Source organism: Canis lupus, chromosome 14 (genome assembly GCF_048164855.1).
Source record: "Canis lupus baileyi chromosome 14, mCanLup2.hap1, whole genome shotgun sequence".
NCBI lineage: Eukaryota > Metazoa > Chordata > Mammalia > Carnivora > Canidae > Canis > Canis lupus.
The window spans coordinates 46,856,056-46,881,641 of NC_132851.1; the positions used below are offsets into that span (position 1 = coordinate 46,856,056).

At 43.3% G+C, this 25,586-nt stretch overlaps 1 protein-coding gene and 1 pseudogene across 2 annotated transcripts in view; one reads left to right on the forward strand and one right to left on the reverse strand.

Moving 5' to 3' along the window:
- CWH43 (cell wall biogenesis 43 C-terminal homolog) overlaps positions 1-25,586 on the forward strand; it is a 60,818-nt gene that overhangs the window by 3,717 nt on the left and 31,515 nt on the right. For both annotated transcript variants that reach the window (XM_072775004.1, XM_072775006.1), the window contains 7 exons: positions 2,835-2,955; positions 3,367-3,521; positions 6,397-6,598; positions 11,133-11,221; positions 15,786-16,043; positions 18,863-18,985; positions 23,692-23,771. In XM_072775004.1, coding sequence (XP_072631105.1) covers positions 2,835-2,955; positions 3,367-3,521; positions 6,397-6,598; positions 11,133-11,221; positions 15,786-16,043; positions 18,863-18,985; positions 23,692-23,771 — 1,028 coding nt within the window. The remainder of the gene's footprint in view (positions 1-2,834; positions 2,956-3,366; positions 3,522-6,396; positions 6,599-11,132; positions 11,222-15,785; positions 16,044-18,862; positions 18,986-23,691; positions 23,772-25,586) is intronic.
- On the reverse strand, positions 8,674-9,319 carry LOC140603468 (ORM1-like protein 2 pseudogene; annotated as a pseudogene).

Here is a 25,586-nt window from a genome sequence, read left to right on the forward strand (position 1 = left end):
AAATTGTGGGTTTAAAAAAAAAAGAAAGGAAAAATTGTGGGTTTTTTTTGTTTTTAGCAATTAAGAATTTTAAATGTATGGGATCCCTGGGTGGCGCAGCGGTTTGGCGCCTGCCTTTGGCCCAGGGCGCGATCCTGGAGACCCGGGATCGAATCCCACATCGGGCTCCCGGTGCATGGAGCCTGCTTCTCCCTCTGCCTGTGTCTCTACCTCTCTCTCTTTCTCTCTCTGTGACTATCATAAATAAATAAAAAAAATAAAAAAAAGAATTTTAAATGTACACTTACTATTGCAAAGAATTGAGAGTGTTCATATTAATAAATATTGGTAATCCCTGAAGAGGCACCGGTAGTAAAAATGTAAGAGGGTGGGGTCACGGAAGAAACATGTTTTCTAAACAGAAACACTAGACCCCACTGGGGTTGACTCCGTGGCTGAGAACTCTGGATGTCTTGCCCTTCTGCTCTAATGCACTTGGCTTCTCTGAGTGGTTTCCAAGTGGCGTTTGTTCATGAACCACGCTGTATATTCCTTCTCTCCAGAAACAGTCATTTGACTTTTTTTTCCCAGAAACAGTGGCAGGGATTACTGGGAAATTGCCTCTGCTTTTCTATGGGCCAGCCCCTGGAGGAAGCAGAACAAGGTCAGTGCAGTGAGTTCTGCGGAGACCCACAAGGATGCAGGACTCTGGCGTTTTAAGATCCTGGGCTCAGAAAGAACAGTGGTAGAGACCACTGGGGGAAAAAATGCCCCATATGTGAAGACAGTCTCCATAGGAATGGAAAGACCCATCAAACGGCTGTGAAAAACATCAGCTCCAGAAATAATAGAAATGAGACATTCTACCCTGAATTGAGTCCCTAGTAACTGAGTGAAACTGCCCTGGGCTTGCAGTATCCTTCTCTGAGTTACTGGGGCCGAGTGTTGCAAGTTTCATTTTCTCATCCCATTCCCTGGTTGGCTTTATGGGAATGGTCTCATCTGCGGCCCCTTTCCAGTTGCTTTTGCTCAGTGCTGCTTGTACCAGCCTTACCCACAAAGTTATGGACTGAGAGTCCCTGGGGCAGTTTTTGATTATTTAAGTCCACTTCTGGTCGCTGTAAGGGATGTGATATTACTAAGTCTGGGAGAGGGGGTGGTGTTTGGGATGCTTCCTGTTGTTCTCCTTTCACCTCCTTCCTCTTTGAAGACCCATCACCTTGAGTAGAGGTAGACTCAATTTTGAGAAAACAGCGTGGGTAGGAGAGCGACACAGAAATGAGGATGAAGAGGCGGTGTCGGCCAGGTGCTCTTCTGGGTGCCCACCGAGCTTTGCTGAGGTTAAGCAGAGGCTGATGTAAGCCATGCTTTGCCTTAAAACTCCTTTCAGATGCTTCCTATGGAAGTGAAACGACTTGGTGTTTCAAGAGGCCTAAGGTACCTAATGTAACCCCGGACAAGATCTCGGTGTTACATGCTATCGTCTCTGGCGCCTCTTTTCTTTCTTTTCTTTTCGTTTCTTTTCGTTTCTTTTCTTTTCTTTTCTTTTCTTTTCTTTTCGTTTCGTTTCTTTTCTTTTCGTTTCTTTTCTTTTCTTTTCTTTCTTTTCTTTTCTTTTCTTTCTTTTCTTTTCTTTTCTTCTTTTCTTTTCTTTCTTTTCTTTTCTTTTCTTTCTTTCCTTTCCTTTTCTTTTCTTTTTTTTTTAAGATTTTATTTATTCATGAGAGATACAGAGAGGCAGAGACATAGGCAGAAGGAGAAGCAGGCTCCATGCAGGAGCCTGATGTGGGACTCGATCCCGGGTCTCCAGGATCACTCCCTGAGCCAAAGGCAGGCGCTCAACTGCTGAGCCACCCAGGCGTCCCAACCTCAGCTATTTTCAGCAAATTACTATGCACTCAACTATTAAACTGCTTCATACTCCTATTGGTTTAGGTTATTTCTTTCCTTAAAAATTTTGATCCACTAGAATGGCTATAATCAAAAAGGTAGCGACGAGCGTTGGCAAGGATGTGGAGCATCTGGAACCCTCACACATTGCTGGCAGGAATGTGAGTGGTGCAGCTGCTTTGGAAAACAGTTTGGCAGCTCCTCAAAATGCTAAACAGAGTTACCACCTGACCTAACAGCACCACTCCTTGGTGTAGACACAAGAAAAACGAAAACAGTGGTTCACATATGACCTTGTAGGCAAACGGTTGCGGCAACTTTATTCTTAATAGCCAAAGGATGGAAACAACCCAAACTCCCATCCCTGATGAATGACTGCACAAAACGCACTCTGTCCCCACAGTGGAATATTATTCAGCCATAAAAAGGAACAAAGTACTACAGTATGGAGAAGCCTTGAGAACCTTATGCTAAGTGAAAGAAGCGGTCACAGAAGGCTGCATATTACATGGTTCCATTATACAAAATGCTCAGAATGGGAAAAATCCATACAGACAGGAAGCAGATGAGTGATTGCCAGGGGCTGGGGGAGAAGGGAGGAGGAAAAAGGAGCGTCCGTTAATGGGTATAGATTTCTTTTTTTTTTGGGATGGCAAAAATGTTCTGGAACTAGATAGTGGTAATAGGTTTTTTTTTTTTTTTTAGATAGTGGTAATAGTTACACAACTTCGTGAGTGTATTAGAAATCATCGAACTGTACACTTCAACGTAGTAGATTTTATGTTGTCACGAATGACATCACAAATTTTTTTAAAAAGATTATGTATTAACTCGTGTGTATGTTATATTAGCTTTGTCTTCCTGAGTGTAAAGATGGCATCAGACGCAACAGTTATCAAATGCCGATGGTGCAGTTCCCGTGCGCGGTTGCTAGAAATGTTTAGCTCTCCTTCGTTCGTTTGCAGGCAGCGTAGCCTCCTTCCAGGCTTCGAATGCCAGGGTTCGGTTGGTGGTCCTTGCCCTTGGTGTGTCTTCCTCGCTGATCGTGCAGGCTGTGACGTGGTGGACAGGAAGTGGCCTGCAAAGGTATGGTATCTCATGTCTGTAGACAAAGGTTCGTATCTTACGCCCGTAGACAAACACGTATGATCACTTACGGACGGGGAAGTTGGGACCAGGAGTTCCAAGTGATAGTATTCATTTTGCATGTAGCTGGTAAAAGTCTCTCTCTCTCTCTCTCTCTCTCTCTTTTTTTTTCCTTTTCACAAAATCAGAACATGAATACTTGCCATCAGTCTCCATAATATTTCGAGACTTAAGGAATCATAAGTTGCCTGGGTAATGGATGCTATAAAGACTAAGGCATGTTCCTTACTGCAAATTACTACTCACAGGACTATTTCATACCCTTGTTCTCTGAAATTATGAAATTCACTGTGAACACAGTACCGTGAAACCCCATCAAGAAGTCGTTAAACATATTTTTCGTACTTACAGGTTCCTCCGAATCTGGGGATTCATTTTAGGACAGATTCTTCTCCTTGTTCTCCGCATATGGTACACTTCGCTAAACCCAATCTGGAGTTATCAGATGTCCAATAGAGTGATACTGACATTAAGTACCGTAGCCACACTTGATCGCATTTGCACAGGTAAGGGTACGCCCAATTTATTTAGGAATTTGCTCTCTTGCATAGTTTACTTTTCTTATCTGAACGCAACACACCTTGAAAAGATAGAAAGTCTTTCTGCACGCTCTCTCCTTTTCAGTTTTCTTTCCCTCCGAAATAGGGAGAGTTTCCCTTTTCCTCTGAAACCGGCACAGCCAGTGGAGTCTATCTAAGCAGAAGGCACCTTTTCCTTGCCAGAACAGAGGGTGAAAATAAAAAGCCATTTCTGGCTCCTATCAGTGTGGGGTGGGAGGGTAAACCAGGCCTCAGACTCCCAGCTGGCTCCCAGCTCTGTCTTTCTCCCTTTTCCATCTGGATGGGGCTTCCCGGAATGAGACCCTGCATCTAGGAAGAGAGATCTCTTCCTCTGTCCTGACCCCAGGATATCCCTTAAGCCTATGAGAAGTTAGTTGTGAGCAAGGGCTGTGAGAACTATCTAGGCTTGTGTGCATGTGTGTGTGTGTGTGTATATATTTTCTTTTCTGGGATATATATATATATTATAAATTATTTATATAAATCTATAAATTTAGATTATTTATTAATTTATTTGAGAAAGAGAAGCGAACAAGCAGGGGAAGGCCAGAGGCAGACAAGCAGAAACGTGGGTGGGGGGTGGGGGGCCTTGATCCCAGGATCCTGAGATCAGGACCTGAGCTGAAAATCGAGAATCAGAGGCTTAACAGACCGAGCCACCCAGGCGCCCTGGGAATCTGAAGATATTTCAGCTCCAAGTCTGAAGCTTGAAAAGAAAGGAAATCTTGCATATTTACAGCCCCTTTGAAGTCCCCTGTCTCCCTCTGGAGCTGGCTTTCCCAGAGACGTACACACACCCAGCTTGGATGTTTGCTCCATATGTTAACTTGAGATCCTTCTGAAAAAAAGGGAGAAGTGTTACTAGATTCTGGTTAACTTGCACCTGGCTTTTTGTGTAAGTCTCAGTGAGTCACTGTTCTTTTGTCCACACCAGGAGAAATCTCACAGATTAATGGAAGTGTAGAAGGCTTTGGCTCACCGTGAACAAAGTGCTTGTATAATCCCCCTCTGACCCCAATTTTGGCATGAAACCGGGGCATTGGGAATAAGGGGGCACTGGGCAAGCAAATTGGACATTAATATTAGAACATTTAGGATGCAGTCTGGCGCCCTAATACATGCTTTGTGTTTTATGAAACAGTAACACCCAAAGGCGGCAACTCAGGCGGCAGATTTCACAGGTACAGCCTGATAAGGATTGAACGTCAGGGTATCGTTTAACATTTTCTGACTTGAGTTTTCTTCTTTCTCTCCCGTTTTAAATGTAGGTAGCCCAGTTGTGGGTCCCTTCCTGCTTTTGCCCTGTGCCTCATTTACAAAATTCCAGACTCCTCACCAGTTTCCCCAGAATATCCGATCACACCAGGCATTTTGTAGGTTTTTTTTTTTTTTTTCCCATTTTTGTAGTTTTAATCGAAGCTTAGGTGGGGCCTGGGGGAGGAGTCCCCCACCGGAGGACACAACAGTGATGATGAGCAAATTTAGTTTAGAGCTCTCTTTCCTTAAAGACTGCTCAGTCTCCCGGCCTGGCCTCCTCTGTCTTCACACCCGCCCCAGCATCCCTTGCAGCTCCCAGCTTTGCTCCTGCCCTTTGACTCTTTTATTAGCAGGAATGGCTTTCCTCCTCCTTGTGAAGTCCAGCTACTAGCCCAGAGGCAGACCCGAGGGCTTTCTTCTACCCTGCAGAGAGCATTACCTGTATCACGGGGCATCTGCCCAACAGGTTCTCTGTTCCTACAAAGAAATTCTTCTGCTCAGGGTGTGATCCCTGAGTCGCACACTGGGCTCCCTGCAGGGAGCCTGCTTCTCCTGCTGCCTGTGTCTCTGCCTCTCTGTGTCTCTCATGAATAAATAAATAAAATTTTAAACAATTTTTTGAAAGAAAAAAAAAGAAATTCTTCTGCCCACAGTTTGCCCAATTCTTAGGTTTTTGTACTTGAAGTCATTGCTGCGATGGAAGGAGAAGACCTTTCGGTTAAAGAGTCCCATGAAGTATGGTACAGTTAGGCCCACAGGCACCGGAACCCATCTTGTCTGAGCTCTCTTTACCAGCAACATGATCTTGGACAAGTGACTTGTTCCCTCTGGGCCTCAGTTTTCAAATCTGTAAAATGGGACTAGTGATAGAGTCTGCCTCATGAGTTGTGAGGATGGAATGAGTTCATGACCCTCAGTAAGTGCTGTTCCTCCGGGCACATAGCAGGTTACATGAGAGCCCTGTTCTGCGGAGGACACGGCCGGGTATCCTGGTTGTGGACGCCTCTGCTCCCCAAACATACCAGCCCCTTTTTCTTTATATATTTTTGCTCATACTGTTAACATCACATGAAGTAAATAACTTGCTGAATCTGAATTTTCTTTCTTTCTCTCTCTTTTTAATATTTTATATATTTATTTGAGAGACAGACAGAGAGAGGGCTCAAGTGACAGGGAGGGGCAGGGGGAGAAGGAGAAGCAAACTCCCCCTTGAGCAGAGAGCCTGATGTGAGGCTCCATCCCAGGACCTTGAGATCATAACCGGAGCCAAAGGCAGACGCTTAACTGACTGAGCCCCCCAGGCGCCCCACTTGCTGTGTTTTCACTTGTGAAGTTCCAGAATGCTTGGGTCTCCCTTATCATTCCCGATCCAGCCTGCCTGGAATGGTCTCTCCCGCCAACTAGCTTCTCAGCCCGCTCTGCTCTGTATTGTAGTTTCATGTTTCAACTTTCCTTCTGAAATAAGCTCCTGGAAGCCAGGTGCCATCTCCTAACTTGCTAAAAGTCCGTGAAAGGTAGAGGGTAAATTTCCCCATAACTGACTCTTTTCCGTTTTTTATCCTAGATGGCGACGGCAATAAACCAGAGGGAAAAAGACCTGGAGAGGCAGCCAAGGGCACAGCCTCCAGACCTGCCTGGTGGTTGGCAGGGGCTGCCTTTGGCAGTCTCGTGTTCCTCACCCACTGGATTTTTGGAGAGGTCTCGCTTGTTTCCAGATGGGCAGTGAGTGGGCACCCCCACCCAGGGCCAGATCCTAACCCCTTTGGGTGAGTTTCGATTTGGGAGCAATCAAGAATTTGGCTATTATGGTTGAAGGAAGAGGTACTTCTTTTGCCAGGTAGATATTTCATATTTCCCTTTCCTGAGATAGCAAAAACACTGCGTGGCATTATTACGTGCGTACCGTGGAGATGGAGCCAGAGGGTGTCTGCCCCCTTGCTGAAGGATTGCTGAAAAGCAGGTGAGGGGGCTAAGGGATGTGCACGGCTACGTGAGAGGTTCTGGGAGCTCCTGCTTGGGCCCTCTGAGGAATCCCTGCATGGACGAGCATCCTCAGGGGCAGGAAAGACAGTTCCTCCAGACCCCTCACTGGCATTTGGTGGGATGGGACCACAGTGCCCTGATGAGAGAGACCAGGTTGGCAGCCTGGGCATCGATCTGTATCTTCTAGGAGGAGGGAAGCCCAGGGAGATCTCTGCATCGCCCGGTGCTTGCTCCAACCACGGGGCACCGGGGAATCCGCAGCCTTGGGTTTAAGCATTGGTTCGTGTACTTGGTCCTTATTCACCCTCTCTCTAACCTTTGGGATTCCCCCTTTCTCCTGTGTTCAGGCCCAGCCTTTCACGTAAAAAGATCAGAAGAGGCTTTAAAACATCTGCCTCAGATAACTGTTTTCTCTTCAAGTGTGGAGATCCCCACATTTGGAGACGTGCAACTGCCTGCTGGATCCTTCCCCAGCAGACGTGAGAGCATCCCCCCAACCCCCCGCCCCCGGGGCCTCAAGCTCAGCCTGTCTGGGTCTGGCCTCGGCAGTGCCCAGGCCCAAACCTGCTCCTCTTCCTCCCTGCCTCACCCTTTCTGGCTGCCACCCCATCTGCCAAGCCAGGATCCAGGAGTCATCCCACAACTGTGTCTTTCTCATTTACTGCATCTGTTTGGCACGAAGCCGAGTCAATTCTACTGCTTCTCTCAAATCTCTCCCCTCCCCTCACCCCCGCCGCCGTGTGCCCTTGTGGAGCCCCCACCGTCTTTCTTCTAGGCTTCCTCTCTTATCTCTTAATGGTCTGTCCTCGGTGTGCCCTTCCCCGCACTGCCCTGGAGGGTGCTCTCCAAAATGCAGGTCTGACCCCCGTCAGTCTCCGGCTTGAAACCTGTGAGCGGTCTTTCCATACGAGGTTGTGTGAGACAGGATCTGCTCCCCAACCCCACTTCCTTTTACAGACACTTCCCACCTTACTCTGGTGCTTCACCTGAGCTGAAATCACTTTCAGTTCCCTAGAGGTGCTGGACTGCTGTGGGCCTCCATCTGCAGGTGTGTGCTCTTCCTTCTATCTGGGCTGCCGTCTCTGCCTTGGCGAGCTCTTATTCACCCTCCAAAACCCAGCACGGGCATCTCCTCAGTGAAGTCTTCTCTCATTATCCCAAGGGTTTCTTGATACCACATCCTACCTTGAATCCCACGCCCACCCTATTATATCCTTATTATTAATCTGTGTCACAGTTTTCTTATTTTGCAGTTATTTTAGGTCTTTCTTCCTTTCGAGACACTAAGCTCCTTGAGGTTAGGGAATGGGAAAAAGAACTACTATTTATGACTTCCTCTGGGTCAGGTGCTTGAGCTAGTATATTATCTCCTTCAGAGTCTGAATCTCTGCTCCCGGATGCCTTAGCATCTTTGGGGAAAAGGGAGAAAAGGAAGAAAGGAAGAGAAGGGAAGGGAAGGAGTTTATTCTCATGAGTTAAAGCTTTGTTTCCAAAGTTCCCTATGAAAACAGGCTCAGTTGTATGGAAGAGCGGAAGGAGAACTGGGTCAGGGCTCCAAGACCAGGCTTACAGGCTGAGGTCCTGGTTGGCCAACAACAACTCATCATTCAACTGTGGACCAGTCCCACTGTGTCCCTGGCCTTGTGTTCCCCACCTGTAAAATGAGGTGTTTTGTTTTTTGGGAAAAAAAAGTATCTTTATTATAAGGAAAATACACAGCAAAACAGAGCTGGAAAGTGGTGTGGGTAGAAGATCTAGAAAAACTTAATCACAAAACAAGCTGCTCAGTTACCAAACAAGCTGTTTAAACATAGCTTCCTGCTGTGAGGGAGCGTGATTTAGCCCTTATCTTTCCCACCTTGCCTGATTCAAAAAAATTTGCTCTCCTAACTTGACGCTTAGGAGCCCCGTTTTCTAATCTGTTCTCTTCCTGGAGCTTGGGAAAGGTGATATAGTTCTCAGGCTTTCAAGATACAGAAGACAATACGGAGAAGGAAAGGATGTTCTAACCCTTTGGTCCAGTGTTATCCCCAGCCCTGTCCCTCAGTATTTGTTGATGCCAAAGAGACGAACCCCATGGAATTGGGGTAACTTAAGCAGCAGTACGCTAAGCAATGAGGCTGTGTTGCTGAGGAAGTGAGCAGCATCGTACTTGGTGTAGAAGCTGGCCAGGAGGTAGAGTACAATAGGAGAGACACTGAGGAATTTGCGGGAAGAGGTAAATCGGAGCCCGAGTCCATCCATTCCCAGTGTGTCAGTAGCCGAGCCTTTCCTTGGTCCGGGGTCTCAAAGGGTGTCCCTTTCACCGTATGTAAGAAGACGTACGTAGCCAAGTTATGGATGACGTTGGTCAGGGTCCAGACAACAGGTCTGCTGAAGAAGGGGTGCTGAGTAGAACCACATGCAGCAGTCCCACCAAGATGATGTAGGCCAGCCAGATGCCCCGGCTATTCATCACTCTAGTGTTGGGGTTTACTTCACTGTGTGCCACCTCCACATTCATCCTGCGGGCTTCACAAGCCGGTCTGACTCCGAGGTGTTGTTGTTTTTTTTTTTTAAGACATTTTATAATCCTGTCTGTTGGAGTGAGACACTGAAGATGGAGATGCATCTCAGGAGACCAGCATTTCCCAGGTCGTGTTCTGTGGAACACTGGTGTCTTGAGGTGCTAACAGCCAATAAAATTAGTGTTTCTCAGAACCCTGTTTAAGAAATGTTGCCTTAGACCATCACCAGCCATGACCATTGTAGTGGGACTTGCTTCCTAAAATTCATTAGGTTCCACCTAAGGGAATGGGTCCTGGGTAAGTGTTGATGGTGTGAAGAGGTGGGAGACAGGAGGAGGGTGAGGGAGAGGCCCAGAGCGTGCTGAGTGGACTTCGGGTAGTGGAAGGATCAGTGCAGATGGTAGACCCCGGGAGAATGAGGGAGCGAGACAAACCGTGTCTTAGTGGCATTTCCAGCTTCCCATCAGCCCCTCCGAGTGCTCCCGACCTTGGTGCTCTTACTCATCGTCGTGCTTTCTGTCTTCTGATATATCCTGTATTATTTGTTGATTGTGTGTGTTTATTGCCTGTTCCTCCCTCACTGGCATGTGAGCCCTACAGAGGAAAGGGGTCTTCTTCTTAGGATGTATCCCAAGCCCCTAGAACACAGCCTGGCACATAGCAAGTCGTCCTCAGCCTTTGTCATTGAGTTGGGGATAGAAAAGAGATCATCCATGTCCATCATGGCCTTTTTTCACATCTGATCTTCTGTAGACCCAGGATGATCCTTAATCTTGGAGGTGGGGGTAGGCAGGGTAGTGACTGAGAGCCTTACTCCTTAGCCTGAGGGCCTTCATTGGGTTCTCAGTCCAACTGGGGCTACTGTGTATGACCTCAGGCAGGTTACTTAAGTGCTCTTTGCCCCAGCATCTACCTCCGCATTTATGTTAGCAATTTGTAAGGATTAAATGAGCTAATATATGTAAAAGTCTGAAAAAAAAGCACCCAGGAGGTAGTAAGTGCTGTGTTTTCCAGCTTAACTTACATCATAGCTATTTAATTGAGCGCCATGTCGGAGCTGCCGTTGCTTCTGGATTTTCCCCTAAAGATGAGTTACAACCTTTTCTTTCTCCTTTGCCAAAGTAGCAGAAGAATGAAAAAATAGTTTGTGGTTGTTTTCGAACGCACACAACTATCAGTTAGTTACGGGGTTGACCGCAGTCTGAGAAAGGCCTGGACTGTATTGAGGCCAACAAAAGAAAGAAAAGAGGCAGACTACTTGGAAACGATGCCCAATGACTTTTTCTCTTTGTCTTCGAGAGAGTCCTTTAAAATGTCACACGGCCGGGGTGCCTGGGTGGCTCAGTCGGGTCAAGCGTCATACTCTGGGTTGCGGCTCTGGTCATGACTTCAGGCCCCAAGCTGAGCGCAGAGTCTGCTTGTCTCTCTCCCTCTCCCTCTGTTCCTCCCCCTGATCTCACCACACACACTCTCTCTCAATAAATAAAACCTTTAAAAATAAGATAAAACAAGATGTCACATGGCCAATATAGAGTCTGATTGAATAGTCCGAGAAAACTCAGTTGCTGTGTTTTACGTTGACCATGAAAGATGGAAGATGCCTATTTCAAGTCTGAGCTGCTATGACTTCCCTGTTCTGAATGGATTTAATACTTGTTTTCAGTGGGATCCCATGACCTCAGTGGGTTTTTTTTCCACCCTCATATTATGTCTTGGACAGACTAGAGGTAGGAGATGTATTTCTGTTTTATATCTGGGACCTGAAATGTTAATGGCGGCCGATGCCCTACAGCGTGTCGTTTTCTTACAGAGGAGCAGTTCTGCTGGGCCTGGCAAGCGGACTGATGCTCTCAACGTGCCCATGGTTTCCCGGTTCTGGGTTAATCTGGTGGGTTACAGGTACGTGGAACCTGCCTGGAGATGCGCCCGGCATTCCGCTCTGCTTGACAATTTACTCGCGTGCGCGCCCAGAGTGGAAGGGGAGGCCAAGGCGGCCATACTGGTCTGTCACCATGGGTTCCAGGGCCTGCAGGCTCCAGGTTCCTGTGTCCCCCTGCTTCATTGCCTCTCTCCCCCTGGAGCTACGTACTGCTACCTCGTCTCCCGAACGAGGCATGTGTGTCAGTAACAGTTTTCCCCTGGGTCTGAAGAGGTGGAGGACAGCCATCACCACGTTGCTGGACCTCTCATCCTCCCCCAGATTCTCTGCTTCCCTGGTTCTCAGGGACGTCCTCCTTGGCTCCTCACGCCCTGATCCAGCTTTGGGATCCACGTTTGCTTCTTCAAAGGTTGGGACCCTCTCCTCCCAGGCACACCCGTCAGGATTACACAGTATTGAGGGAGGCCACCTTTGTTTTAGGAGCAACTACTTATTTTTATGGCCATGACTGTTTTATTACTCTGACTGAATTATGCCCCTCTTCTCCCTTCTCCTTAAATGGCAGAAATGATCAGAGTCGGTTTTAGTGTCAAAGACAAAACTCCCCACTCTGCGAAACCGTGTGTTGGGTTTCTGGGAGGAGAGATGCCCTTATATGTATTCATTAGCCAGGTGATTCAGAGCGTTGCCCTGGATGCCCTGTGTGGGTTTGAGCCTAGGTAGTGGACCACGTGGGCCGACTAGTGTGATAAGTAAACTTCCTTGCACCCCGGATACCATCACTCTTGTGTGGAGACATACGTGTAACCCAAACAGATGGTTCAATTACCGAGCTGAGCCAGGAGCCGTGTGAGCAAACCTCTGCAGTCACGTTGAGCTGTTTTTGCTGGCATGTGTATTTTCTGGTAGGCCTTCTATTTGGAGTTTTTGGAAGTTTGTATGAGTTTGAATATAGAGGTAACCCTTCTTCTTGTCCGAGAGATGCCTTATGAGATTCCTCAAGACAAGGGCCAGAGGCTTTAGTCAATGCCAGATTGGCAGTGAGCCTAACAGCTTCTCAATCTGTACGCAGTTTTGGGAAGGGACGTGAAGTACATTGGAAGTCGGTTCAGCATGTGTTTCACACCTTTTCTCATGGAACATAAGCAACGTGCTTCCTTGGGTGGGTATTTGGCAGCTTCGCTTTAAACATAGGAAAACTGAGGTCCCCAGAAACATAAGTTGTTCAGGGACGGAAAAACTGGGAACCTGGACTGTTATACTGATACTTCTTTCCCTGGGTAAGTAGAGTCACAACTAATCTAATTTTGCTGTCTGTCTGAAGTATTATTATTATTATTTTTTAAAGATCTTATTCATTCATTCATGAGACACACACAGAGAGAGAGAGAGAGAGAGGGGGGGGGGGGCAGAGACACAGGCAGAGGGAGAAGCAGGCTCCATGCAGGGAGCCCAATGTGGAACTCAATCCCGGGTCCCCACGATCACGCTCTGGGCTGAAGGCGGCGCTAAACTGCTGAGCCACCCAGGCTGCCCTCTCTGAAGTATTAGATAGTAGTTTTTCTTTTGTTTTTATTTTTTATTTTTTATTTTTTTAGATAGTAGTTTAAAAAGGCCCCAGGGGCAAGCTCTTGGCGTAGAGAGGAAAGTGAGATCACAGTTCTTCAGCCACAGCTCCATCTCTGCTCACCTGCTCACCTAAAATAAGTTGGAGCTCACACTTCGTTACCTAGAAATGGTGCCCCCATTTCACTGTGACCCATCCTTGGAAACCACCTCATAAAGCAGACTGTAGAAAAATAAATCACATTTTTTTCATTGTAGTTAAAATTTGCAGTCCCAGTGGGTCTCAGCACAAAATAAGTCATGACAATGACCAATAGAATTTTACTTTACAAATGCAAAGATACAGGAGCTTTAAATCTTGGTGGCAATTAAATTATAAAAATCAAGTAATTCTTAAAGGAGAAAACAGGTGGACCAAATGCACTGATCGGACCCCAGCGTACGTACAGTGATCCTATGATTTTATGGTTGGAAAAATGTGATCTGTTGAAAACTAGCATGTTGGTTATTATCAATATTATTGGAATATGCAGTCTGGTGTCTTAGGAGTAAAGATTTGGAGGATGGTTACTTGGAAGGACTCAGTCGTACACACAAAACAGCTAAGATACGCAGTTAAGTGAAAAAGGCAAAGTGACCGACACTGTGTGTCATATGCCACCATTTGTATGAAAAAGGGACAGAAATGTTTTTTTTTTTCTATGCACGAGACCTTCTCTGGAAGAGTGTGGAAGACAGTGCTAACATTGCCTTCCCCAAGGGGAACTAGTGGGTGACGGGTCAGATGGACTCCTTTTTACCTTTTTGAGTCTTGGATTTTGAATTTAAAAATCTATAGCCCATTTAAAAATAGAAATTAAAAATAAAAGCAGTAATAGTCAAGGGCATTTGAAAAGATGTTTTCTTTCCTTCCAGATAATTCTGCATAGTAAAGACAAAAGCAACAAAGTCATTCTGTAGAATATCAATTCAGGACTCATTCTTTTTTTTTTTTTTTTTTAAAGCCTTTGTAGGCTGGTAAACAGGAAAAATTCACTCACGCTGATAATCAGGAAAGTAAAACTCAAAATGTGATACCGTTTTCCTCATTAACTTGGTAAAGATTTTTAGAAAAATAATTTTGGCAAGGTTCAAAAGGTGAGACTTTTGGCAAGGTTTCTGGAGGAAATGAAGATTGGTATGACCTCTCACAAAAGCAGTTGACCATTAAGTAATGACTCTTTAAAATGCTTTTATCTCTTGACATGGTACTTGTACTTTTAAGACCCTTTTAAAGGATTATTTTAAGGAAATGATCATAGATGTAGTAAGAGATTAGTTGACAAAGAAAGATGTTCCTCATAGTGTTGGAAGCTTCATAAATGGCCAACAGTAGGAAAATGGTGGCTTATCTTGTGGTGTACTTATCTATAATGTAGTATATATACATAAAAATGACTTAGGAAAAAAATATAATGAGAAAATGTTCTTGATATAAAAAGAAAAATATGATCCCCAATATGTGATATGATTCCATTAGTGTAAAAATACTTTTCTATATCCATAGAACAAGACTAAAGGGAAAAATCCATATGAGTATTGGCCGTGATCGGCTCCATCTTAGGTGATCCTTAACTGCTTTACAGTTCTGTATTTTTTAAAAATTTCTACAGCGAATAGTCATTACCCTCGTTGATTTCAAAGGAAATGATTTTTTTTTTAATTTATTTATGACAGTCACACAGAGAGAGAGAGAGAGGCAGAGACACAGGCAGAGGGAGAAGCAGGCTCCATGCACCGGGAACCCGATGCGGGATTCGATCCCGGGTCTCCAGGATCGCGCCCTGGGCCAAAGGCAGGCGCCAAACCGCTGCGCCACCCAGGGATCCCTGGAAATGATTTTTTTTCATTATTAAAATAACCATTGTCGGATCTAAGTATTATAGGGTCTGACTGTTGAGTTACACTCTGGTTGTCAAGGGTTCTGGAATCTGGTTCTTGGGTTCACCTGCATGATGTTCTCTTTGAACTGGGGGCAGGGAGGGATAGACAGTCCCAGGGCTTTGCCCTGTGGTGGTACAAGTGGAGCTCGTTGACAGATGAGCACCAGGGAGCACTGGCTGGAGCCACGTCCTGCTCCCCCTTAGTTTTCTGGAGCCCTTGCCCTAGCAGTGAGGAGCCTGCTGGAGACCTCCTTGGAGGGTAGGTCACAATTATACAACATGCATTGAACTGTCTGTAAAATGTCACATTCTCCAGAAAGGTGTTACACTGATGGCTCGGAACTGGGGTGCTGTAGACCCTGATGTGCTGTCTCAGAACTGATTTCACAGGAATTGGGAGAAATGTTACGCTCTCGGGTTTGGCTGAGCAAACAAGCAGACACTTACTAGTGCGTGCTGTGAACCGGGCCCACCAGGCTGTGGGGTCATGAATGAACGGCCTGCAGAATGGCTAAAGCAGTGAGTCCACCCATCCTGTCTCAGTCCCATCTTCTTTTGGGGATGTGTGCTTGGGAAAGCCCACTTACCTACTGAAGGCCAAGGGGTGGCGTTTAGGACATTCTTTAATGAAAGACCTTTCTAGAAACCACACTGACTTGACACGTTTCCTAACGCCTGGATCTGGCTGGTCAAACTAAACAGACATATTTTTTGGTATTACAGATCATTGCGGGTTTTTTCAGGTTTTTTTTTTTTTTTTTTTTTTTTTTTGCTATTAGGATCGTAACATAAATAACCTAAAAATGCATTTGTCTCTCTCCCTGCCCTTCCTGAAGAAATAGCTCTGGGTTGAGATTTACTAGGTTCACCTTCTGCCTCCAGTTGTGCATGTAACTAGCTGTGTGACCTTGAGCAAATCACGTTAACCACGCTGGACCTCAGTTTCTCATCAGTCTGGAGATTGGACTAGCCCTCGAGGTCCCTTCTGGCTCTGAACCGCTATAAATTGGTCATCTTATGAGCTTATTATTTCTTTTATTGTAGAAAATGGAAGAGACCATTCTGCTCTTTTTCTTTCTCTCTCTGTCATGAACAGGAGCAGCTTCAGCCGCGGGCCTCCTGTACCTGCCCACGTGGGCAGCTGCTGTTTCTGGCTGTGTCCTCGCCCTCTTCACAGCATCCATGTGGCCTCAAGTGCTTGCACATCTTATTAGCTCAGGGTCAGGCCCTGGGAAAGCCATGACCATTGCCATGATATTTTATCTTTTAGAGATATTTTTCTGTGCATGGTGCACGGCTTTTAAATTTGTCCCAGGAGGTGTCTATGCTAGAGAGAGATCTGATGTGCTTTTGGGTGAGTATATTTGAAAGGTATGGATTAAAGTAACTGCTTGAAAATACCCTTCAGGCTGACTAGGATTTAGCACTTTACATGACTGGTGGAGATAAATAGGATGATCTTCCCTGTTTTATTAAAATAGACTGTCTTGGGACACCTGGGTCACTCGATCGGTTAAGCATCTGCCTTCAGCTCAGGTCATGATCCTGGAGTCCCAGGATCTAGCCCCAAATTGGGGTCCCTGCTCCACAGGGAGTCTGCTTCTCCCTCTGCCCTTCACCTCTCTTGTGCTCTTTTGCTCTCTCAAATAAATAAATAAAATCTTTTAAAAAAATAGACTCTCTTGATAAAAAAACAAAACAAAACTGGAGGAATCTCTAAATGACTACTTAAAAGATTTCTGAATTCATCAGTGAGTTTCATTAATATTTATTACTGCAAAGGCCTCTTAAGTAAATTAATTACAGGGAAAAAAACCCCAAGTTTAATTCATAGTAGAGTATAAAGAAGTGCTGGGTACTGTTGTGTTACAGTATATGTTAGGAAAAGGCATGATCGTGGTGCTCATGTTACTACTTTAGTATTGGCTCATGAATATATAAGGGAAATTGTGATTTTTTTTTTTTTTGGTTTCCCCAAATCTTATCTATGATTTTTATTTACCGTATGTTTGCCAATAAAATAATTTTACACCTCTGAATCTTAGTCTAAATGGCAAATTCCCAAATCATAGAATATTTTTTTCCGATTTCCGTGATTATAAATTATCTAGCAAAATGAAAATTTCATACACTTTAGCTCAGTTTAATATTTCAAAAATTGCCTTCTGGCCATGATGAAATTACCGACGTATACAGGCATACACAAATCAGATGTCGCCTGTCATTTTAGTTTAAGCAAAACATATCAAACGCTTGTAGGATAAAAATTATGAAAAATTGAGGAGGCAAAACATGTCAGTAGGGGATTCAGTCCTTGTTTGTTCAGAGAAGCATTTTCCCATTTGTTCATGTATTCATTAAAAAAATGTTGGGCACCTGTATGTGCCAGGCACCGTGCCAGGTGCTAGAGATTTAAGAGACATAGTCCGTGCCCATCTGGAGCTTCTGTGTAGTGAAGGTACCAGTATGTGGAACGTTAGACACATATGGAATTACAGCTGGGGTGAGTTGTGCACAGGAGTCTGGGCTTCCCCCTGTAGTTCCCCCTTGGGCCTTTGGTATTTTTTCCAACAACTGTACCTTTTCACATAAACTTTTCTACTTCCCGAGCTAGACATCTGGCAGCAAATGCTGATTTGGAAGCTATATTTTTAAAATTATATGAAATAGTTAAAAACAACTGAAGATTTACTATTTTTGGTAAACTCTCATGCTCTCATCCACTTGGAGACATATATTGCTGCATTTCCTTTATTTATTTATTTATTTATTTATTTATTTATTTATTTATTTATTTGCATTTCCTTTTTTTAAAAGATGTATTTATTTGACACAGAGAGAAAGCACAAGCAGGGGCAGGGGCAGAGGGAGAGAGAGAAGCAGACTCTCTGCGGAGCCGGGAGCCTGACTGGGGCTGGATCCCAGGACCCCGGGATCATGACCTGAGCAGAAGCAGACAGACGCTCAACCGACTGAGCCACCCAGGCGTCCTGTTGCTGCATTTCCTCTGCAATAATCTTGGCTTTGCAAACTTTGTATTTCTTCTGGTTTCTTTCAGGTGTGTGTACTCTGCCCTGCTCTATCTTCTTGGCCAATGCCCTGCTTTTTTCTTACCCCAGCTTGCTTAGCGGTCTGCCATGTGGAGAAAGCACACAACAGTAAGAGCCATTCTAAGCATGAGTTTATTTCTTCAGAATGTCATGAATGGTGTGTTTTGAGTTCTCTCTCACTACTCATGGGGCTGCTGAAACCACTTGGTTACAGTTGCATACAAGAAAGCATTTTTTTTTTTTTTTTTAGTAAGAGGGACCATTGATAAGACCACAAAAATGAAGGCACGTTGGTAATGTTCAGCATAGCTTTTGATACAGTTGAAGAGAATCTGTGTTAAATCAGAAACTAGTAATGAATCTATTGTCAAGTTTACTAGTTTACTCCTGCTATTTCCTGAAAATTGCATAGAATTTTTTTTTTTTCTAGCCTTCCACCTAAGCTTAACTTCTACTTAATATCTCCTAATTTACACATCGGTCAGCCATACCTCTGTTTCCATTCTCATTGTATAGGACTTGAGAAGTATGTAAACCTTACATATAAGTTACGTTGTAATGCATGGAACAGAGCTCAACTTCTTTGGCCGGCCTTATTGGCACAGTGTGAGTCCTGGCATGAGTCCTCCATGAGGACCCCCATCCCGGGCCAGAATTGCTTCCCCTAACATGGTTGGATTATGAATCTACATATATCCTCCTTTTATGCTCCACAACCTGGTGCATCTGAGGTCTTTTTTGGTGCAGAAAACTCGGTCCCTACAGCAAGCAGTTCCTTTCTTTCTTTTATGCTCCACCCTCCTCTGCACAATCAACAGCAAAGTAGTCTATTACCAACCTAACAATGAGGAAACACTCAGGAAATTAAAAGACATTTCTCATCCAGGAAAGGCTGGAGTCTTGTCATTTAAAGTAGGGTTCCTAGGACCCTAGCGGATTTCTAAGGATCAATCCCAATTATCAGAAGTGCAACTAGAGTAATTGCTTAGGTACTGAGATAAATGAACTCAATAACTGAATTTTCAGGGTATGGCCATTGACATGAAATTTAGGCTCCTGGAATTTACCATTGGGAGGATTTGTGGATTAAAATGTAATATGTTCTTGCTTTCTCTTTTAACAGGGGCAGTGATGCTAATTATTGGACTGAATATGCTCTTTAGTCCTAAGAAAAGCCTTGACTTTCTTCAAACAAAAAATAGTCCTAAAGTGCTTTTCAGAAAGAGTGAAAAATACATGAAACTTTGTAAGTTTTGCTTTCTTTTTTTTAAAGCACCTAATTATCATAAAATTTCAAACATATATGAAATTAAAAAGTATAATGAAACCCTCGCGTACCCTTCACTCAGTTCCAACAATTTTTAACATTTTTGCCGGTGTTGTTAACAACTGTCTTCCTTACTCATTTTGGTGAAATTCTTTGAAGCCAATCTCTGACAGCCTCTCATTTCAGCCACAGCTTCTCGATTAATAGTCTTGTTTCACTTCTCATGCAAAAAAGATTATTTAACAGGAAGAATTTCCAAGATCATTTGTTCTTATTAGAACTATTTCTATTTCAGATTATTTATTTCTTGTTCTCCTTTTTGGGGAGCTTAAATACATTAACATTTGGGATATTGATGAGCTAGAAACTCAGACATGAAGTTAGTTTACTATTCAATCTGACTAATTTCAAATGAACTAGATTAAATAAAAATGTTTATTGAAATGATAACATTCGCAGATAGTGTATTAGGTACAGTGCACAGCATTATATAACTACACAGCATTATGTAGGAAACAAAGATAGCCCCCACCCTCAGTAACTTGATATTTTTATAAAGGAGATAAAATATTGGGGCACCTGGGTGGCTCAGTGCTTGAGCATCTAGATGCCTTCGGCTCAGGTTGTGATCCCAGGGTCCTGGATTCAAGTCCCACATCTGTCTTCCTGCAGGGATCCTGCTTCTCCCTCTGCTTGTGTCTCTGCCTCTCTCTCTCTGAGTCTCTCATGAGTAAATACATTTTTTTAAAAATCCTAAAATTTCTTTTTAAAATGAAGATAAAATACTATAGTATAAAGAGATAGAAAACAATTAAACTAAATAAAATTGTGATCTTTTTCTAAAAGAGATGCCACAAAGCGGTAAGACCATTATGTAAACACTTTCACATATGTTCCATCATAACTTGAAAAGATTATATTACAATTTAGGGGACATTTTTAAAATGTAGAGTTTTGTTTTCTGTGTTCTTATTTTTTTAGGTGTGTCTCTTGAAACTAAGACCTGGTAGGTTTTGTTTGTTGTTTTTTTGATCCTGACAATCTCTGTCTTTATAGTTGCTGTTGTGATTTGTAGCGGTCGTAGAATTAAAGTAGAATTAGTAACTAAATTAGTAGAATTAGTAGAATTAAGAACTAAGATTCTTTAGTTCATTCATCAGATCGAGGCATTGGGAACCATTTATTTACAAAGTTGTTTAGACAGTTCTGTGGAATTTTTTATAACAATTTTTTAGAGCCATTTTTGGTTTGAGCAGAAAATAGAGATTCCCTATATACCCTCTGACCCCACATACACACAGACTCCCTCAATATCGGTACCCCCCACCCGAGTTTATGATCACACTTATTATTAATATTAGTTTTTGAAGATTTATTTCCTTATTTAGAGCATGAGTGGGAGGGGCAGAGAGAGAGAGGGGGAGAGAGGGAATCTCAAGCAGACTCCATACCCAAGGTGGAGCTCCACACAGGGCTCGATCTCACAACCCTGAGATCATGACGACCTGAGCTGAAACCAAGAGTCGGACGCTTAACCGGCTGTGCCACTCAGGAGCCCCTATTATTACATTTGTTATGACTGAGGAATGTGCGCTGACACATCCTTAGCACCCGAAGTCCACGGTTTACGTTAGGGGTCGCCCTTGGTGCTGGGCGTGCCGTGGGTTCTGTATGTACGTGATGCTCTGTATCCATCATTAGAGTGTCACACGGAGTAATCCTCTGTCCTCCACCTCTTCACCCTTCCCTGCCTCCACCAATGGCAGCCACTGTCTTTGTCTTTTAGAAAAATGAGTAGATTTTGGTTTTTAGAGCAGTTTTAGATTTACAGATCTGTTGAGCCCCAAGTATGGCCTTCCTGTTCGCCTACCCCCTTGCACCCCACCTGCTCCTCCACAGGGACAGCGAAGCTGCCCACAGTTTCCACCACTATTGACATCGTGCATTACTGCGGTACGTTCATTAAAACCGATGAGCCCATGTTGAGACATTATTATTAAGTCAAGTCTGTGGTTTACATCACAGTTCACTCTTTTTGTGGTATGTCCTGTGGGTTTTGACAAATGTGGAATGACAGCCATCCACCATTACGGTATCACACAGAATCGTTGTGCTGCCTTAAGCATCCTCTGTGCTCCACCTATTTATCCTTCCGTCCTCCCTCTAAACCCTGGAACCAGGGACGCCTGGGGGGCTCAGTGGTTGAGCATCTGCCTTTGGCTCAGGGTGTGATCCCAGGGTCCTGGATCGAGTCCCGCATCGGGATCCCTGCAGGGAGGCTGCTTCTCCCTCTGCCTGGGTCTCTTTCTCTCTCTGTCTCTCGTGAAAAATAAATAAAATCTTAAAAAAAACAACAACAACAACAACAACAACCCTGGCAACCATTGATCTTTTAACAGTCTCCATCATTTTGCCTGTTCTAGACTGTCCGTCTTGTCTTTTAGCTTGAAAATATAATCTAATTTTGTTGTGATTTTGCATGCATTATTATCTCTTTCTGTCATCTTACTTTACTTTTGCTTTTTCAACTTTTCTGAGCTACATTTATCCCTCTAATTCTTCTTGTTTGCTTTTGCATTGATTGGGTTATCTTTTTCTTTTTTTTTCTCATCCCCTCCTTTCTGTTCTGCTCTCTACTTTGGAAATTATACCTTCAATTTTGATTCTCTTAGTAATTGGGTTTTGTTTTGTTTTCCTTCTCTCAGCACATTAAAGCTGGTGTTCTGTTATCTGACTTCAGTTCTTGCTGAAGAAGAAGCAACTTTACAGTTGCAAAGTTAGCTGCCAGTGTAATAATCCTGCTCCATTGGAGATCATCTGCCTTTTTTTCTCTGGCAGCTCTTACAATTTCTCTTTGTTTTGCTGTCCTGGAGTTTCAGTGTGATATATACGGATATGATCATCGTCCCCCCAGCTTGCTTGTTGGTGTTTGGGCATTCTGAATCTGAAGTGTCATGTCTTTTTTCACTTCTGGGAAATTCTCAGTTTTATTTCTGCAAATATTGTCTCTTTTCCATTCTTTCTCTTCTTCCTTTCTGACTCCACTTAGATTGTGTTGGATCTTCCTATTATCATCTCCATGTCCCTTAACCTCTTTCATAGTATCTACCTTCGATTTTAAACTGTCCCTTGCACTAATTCTCCATTTGGCTTTGTCTACTGCTACCTGTCTTGCCCACTGAGTTTCTAATTTCAATTATCATATAATTTTATTTCTAGAAGTCTATTTTATTTCTTCACAGATTTTCCCAATCATCAATCTCCTATTCCTTAGTCACCCTGTTGAATACCCTCCTTTATTTTTTGACCCATGGTTAATAAGCATGCTTATTTTGTATTCTGATTCTAAAAGTTCCAATATTTGAAGTATTTGTGAGTTTGACTTTACAGGCTTTTCTTTCTTGCTGGTTTCTGCTCATGGAGAGTTATTTTCTTGTGTATTATTTCTTGTATATATTTATGATTTATTTTTACTTTAAGCTCATGGTCCTTGGAACATTTTCAGGGAAGATTCCTTGAAACCTGAGTTGCAAGGATCAGTTATGCATACATGTCACACATGAAAATTAACCCAGGAACTAGACGTTTCTCCTTTGCACAAAATCTTGGCTAATAGATTTAATAATTTCATAAAGTTATTTTTTTTATTCAAGTGTAATTAACATATAGTGTTATACTAGTTTCAGGTGCACAATATGATGATTCAACAACTCTATCCATTACACAGTGCTCAACACAAGAGTGTTCTTTTTTTTAAGATTTTATTTATTTATTTATTTATTTATTTATTTATTTATTTGACAGAGAGAGAGCACAAGCAGGGGGAGTGGCAGGCAGAGGGAGAGGGAGCCTGATGTGAGGCTTGATCCCAGTGCCCTGAGATCATGACCTGAGCCAAAGGCAGATACTTCACCCACTGAGCCACCGAGGCACCCCAACACAAGAGTATTCTTAATCCCCATCACCTATATTACCCATCCCCCGACCCATCTCCTCTCTGGTAACCATCAGTTTGTTCTCTATAGTTAAGAGTTAGTTTTTCAATCTCTTTTTTCTTTGTTCATTTGTTAAATTCTACCTGAGTGAAATCCTATGGTATTTGTCTTTCTCTGACTTATTTCACTTAGCATAATACCCTCTATATCCATCCATGTTGTTGCAAATGACAAGACTTCATTCTTTTTTATGGCTGAGTAATATTCCATTGTGTACACACACCCCACATCTTCAGTATCCATTCATTTACACAAGCTGGTGCAGCCACTATGGAAAACAGTATGGAGGTTCTTCAAAAAATTAGAAATAGAACTACCACGTGATCTGGTAATTTTTCTTTTGGATGTTGACCCAAAGAAAATGAGAACATGAATCTGAAAAGATCTATGCACCACTAGGCTTATTGCAGTGTTATTTACCAAAACCGGCCCCCCCATTTTTGAAAAGCCAGTTTCGGGCAGCCCCGGTGGCGCAGTGGTTTAGCGCCGCCTGCAGCCCAGGGCGTGATCCTGGAGACCCAGGATCAAGTCCCACGTCAGGCTCTCTGCATGGAGCCTGCTTCTCCCTCTGCCTGTGTCTCTGCCTCTCTTTCTCTCCCTGCATCTCTATAAATAAATAAATAAAATCTTAAAAAAAAAGAGAAAGAAAAGCCAGTTTCTTTTAAATAATTATTTCTTCTTTCTGTTTAGTTTTGTGGCTGCTTGTTGGTGTGGGACTATTAGGATTAGGACTACGACATAAAGCCTATGAGAATAAATTGGGCAAAGGGGTAAGTAATGAAAAACTTTGATACAGAATTTTATATGGTATGTATGCATATGCACTTATTTATACACTTTATCATTATGCTTGCACTATAGATCTGCATGTCATGACTTCAGGGCCCTGTAAACCATTTCTTGAACCCCTAGGTCATAGGCTGATAACAGAATTATTTCATGAAGTTGGGTTCTTGAGACAGGATAGATCCATTTGTTAAAGGCAAGCTGCTCATAATTTTGTTGTATGAAGTTATATATTCCATTCCATGATTTAATATATCTAAACTATGAAATAAAGACTTTTTATAATGGGTTTTTTTTGTACGGTTTGGCAGATATTGCTGAAGGCAACAATATGAGAATCTGATTTAAAAATAATCTTGTAGATAATTCTTGAATTTGAAGATTATGGGTAGCTTGTGTACTGATGGGTCATGGAGGTTTTCCCGTCTTCCTCGTCCCTCTTGTTGTCTATAGTTTTAAATGTTTTATTGTTCCTTTCTCTTCTAGATAGGCAGGCAGAAGAAAGAGTAAGTTGCCGTGTTGTGCTTTTTCTCTGCTCTGGTGAAGTTTGATGTGCTCCATAATGCAGTTAGAGTTACAGTTTTGGCTAAAGCAGAATTTGATGCTTAACTTTGAATTTTAGTGTTCTATATTACTAGGCAGATCTTTTCATATAAATAAAAAGCTATACTGAGTATGGAGACCATGCTTCTCTTACCTTCATAACTCCAGCACCTCACAAAGTGATATTCAGAACTCCGTAGCTGTTTCTTTTGTTTGTTTGCTTGTTTGTTTGTTTGGTGACTATTTCTTAATAAGTAAATAATTCATTACATGATCTCTTTCTTTTGTCCTTTAATTGTTAGTTGTTATTATTGCAACATATGCCAGTCAGAAAAAGATACCTAATGTCAGCCAGGAACTCTTTACAAAAGGAGACATTTCAGTTGGATTTAATACCTGTTCTTCTTATTCATTTGTTCATTCATTTGCTAAACACTTACTGAGTATCTCTGTGTGCCTGGTCCCAGGGGTACAGAAGTAAGCAAGTTGGACTAATGCCCTGATGGAGTTTACATTGTGGTAGGGGAGAAAGATGGTATTCAGAGGAATAAATAAAGATGATCACCTTAGATCAGGCTTCTCAGAAGCAGATAGGACTATAGAGTAGAGAGTAACGATGGGGTCTGGGTGGTTAGAGAAGGTTGCTCTGTGGAGGTGATGATACTTGAGTCAAAACTTGAAAGCTAACATGAAGCCAGTTATTCACAGAGGTAGGGGTGAGGGATTCAGGCAGAGGGCATGCTTGTACAGGGCTGAGGGGAAATAAGTATGGTGTGTTTGAGGCCCACCAGGGTGGTTGGTGTGACTGAAACTTGATGAGTAAGGGGAAGAGTGGTAGACGGTGAGGATGGAGAGGTTGTCAGTGTCCATCGAAAGATGAATGGATAAAGAAGATGTGGTCTATGTATACAATGGAATATCCCTCAGCCATTAGAAACGACAAATACCCACCATTTGCTTCGATGTGGATGGAACTGGAGGGTGTTATGCTGAGTGAAATAAGTCAATCGGAGAATGACAAACATTATATGGTCTCATTCATTTGGGGAATATAAAAAATAGTGAAAGGAAATAAAGGAGAAAGGAGAAAAAATGAGTGGGAAATATCAGAAAGGGAGACAGAACATGAGAAACTCCTAACTCTGGGAAACGAACAAAGGGTGATGGAAAGGGAGGTGGGCGGGGGGTGGGGGTGACTGGGTGACGGGCACTGAGGGGGGCACTTGATGGGATGAGCACTGGGTGTTATGCTAAAT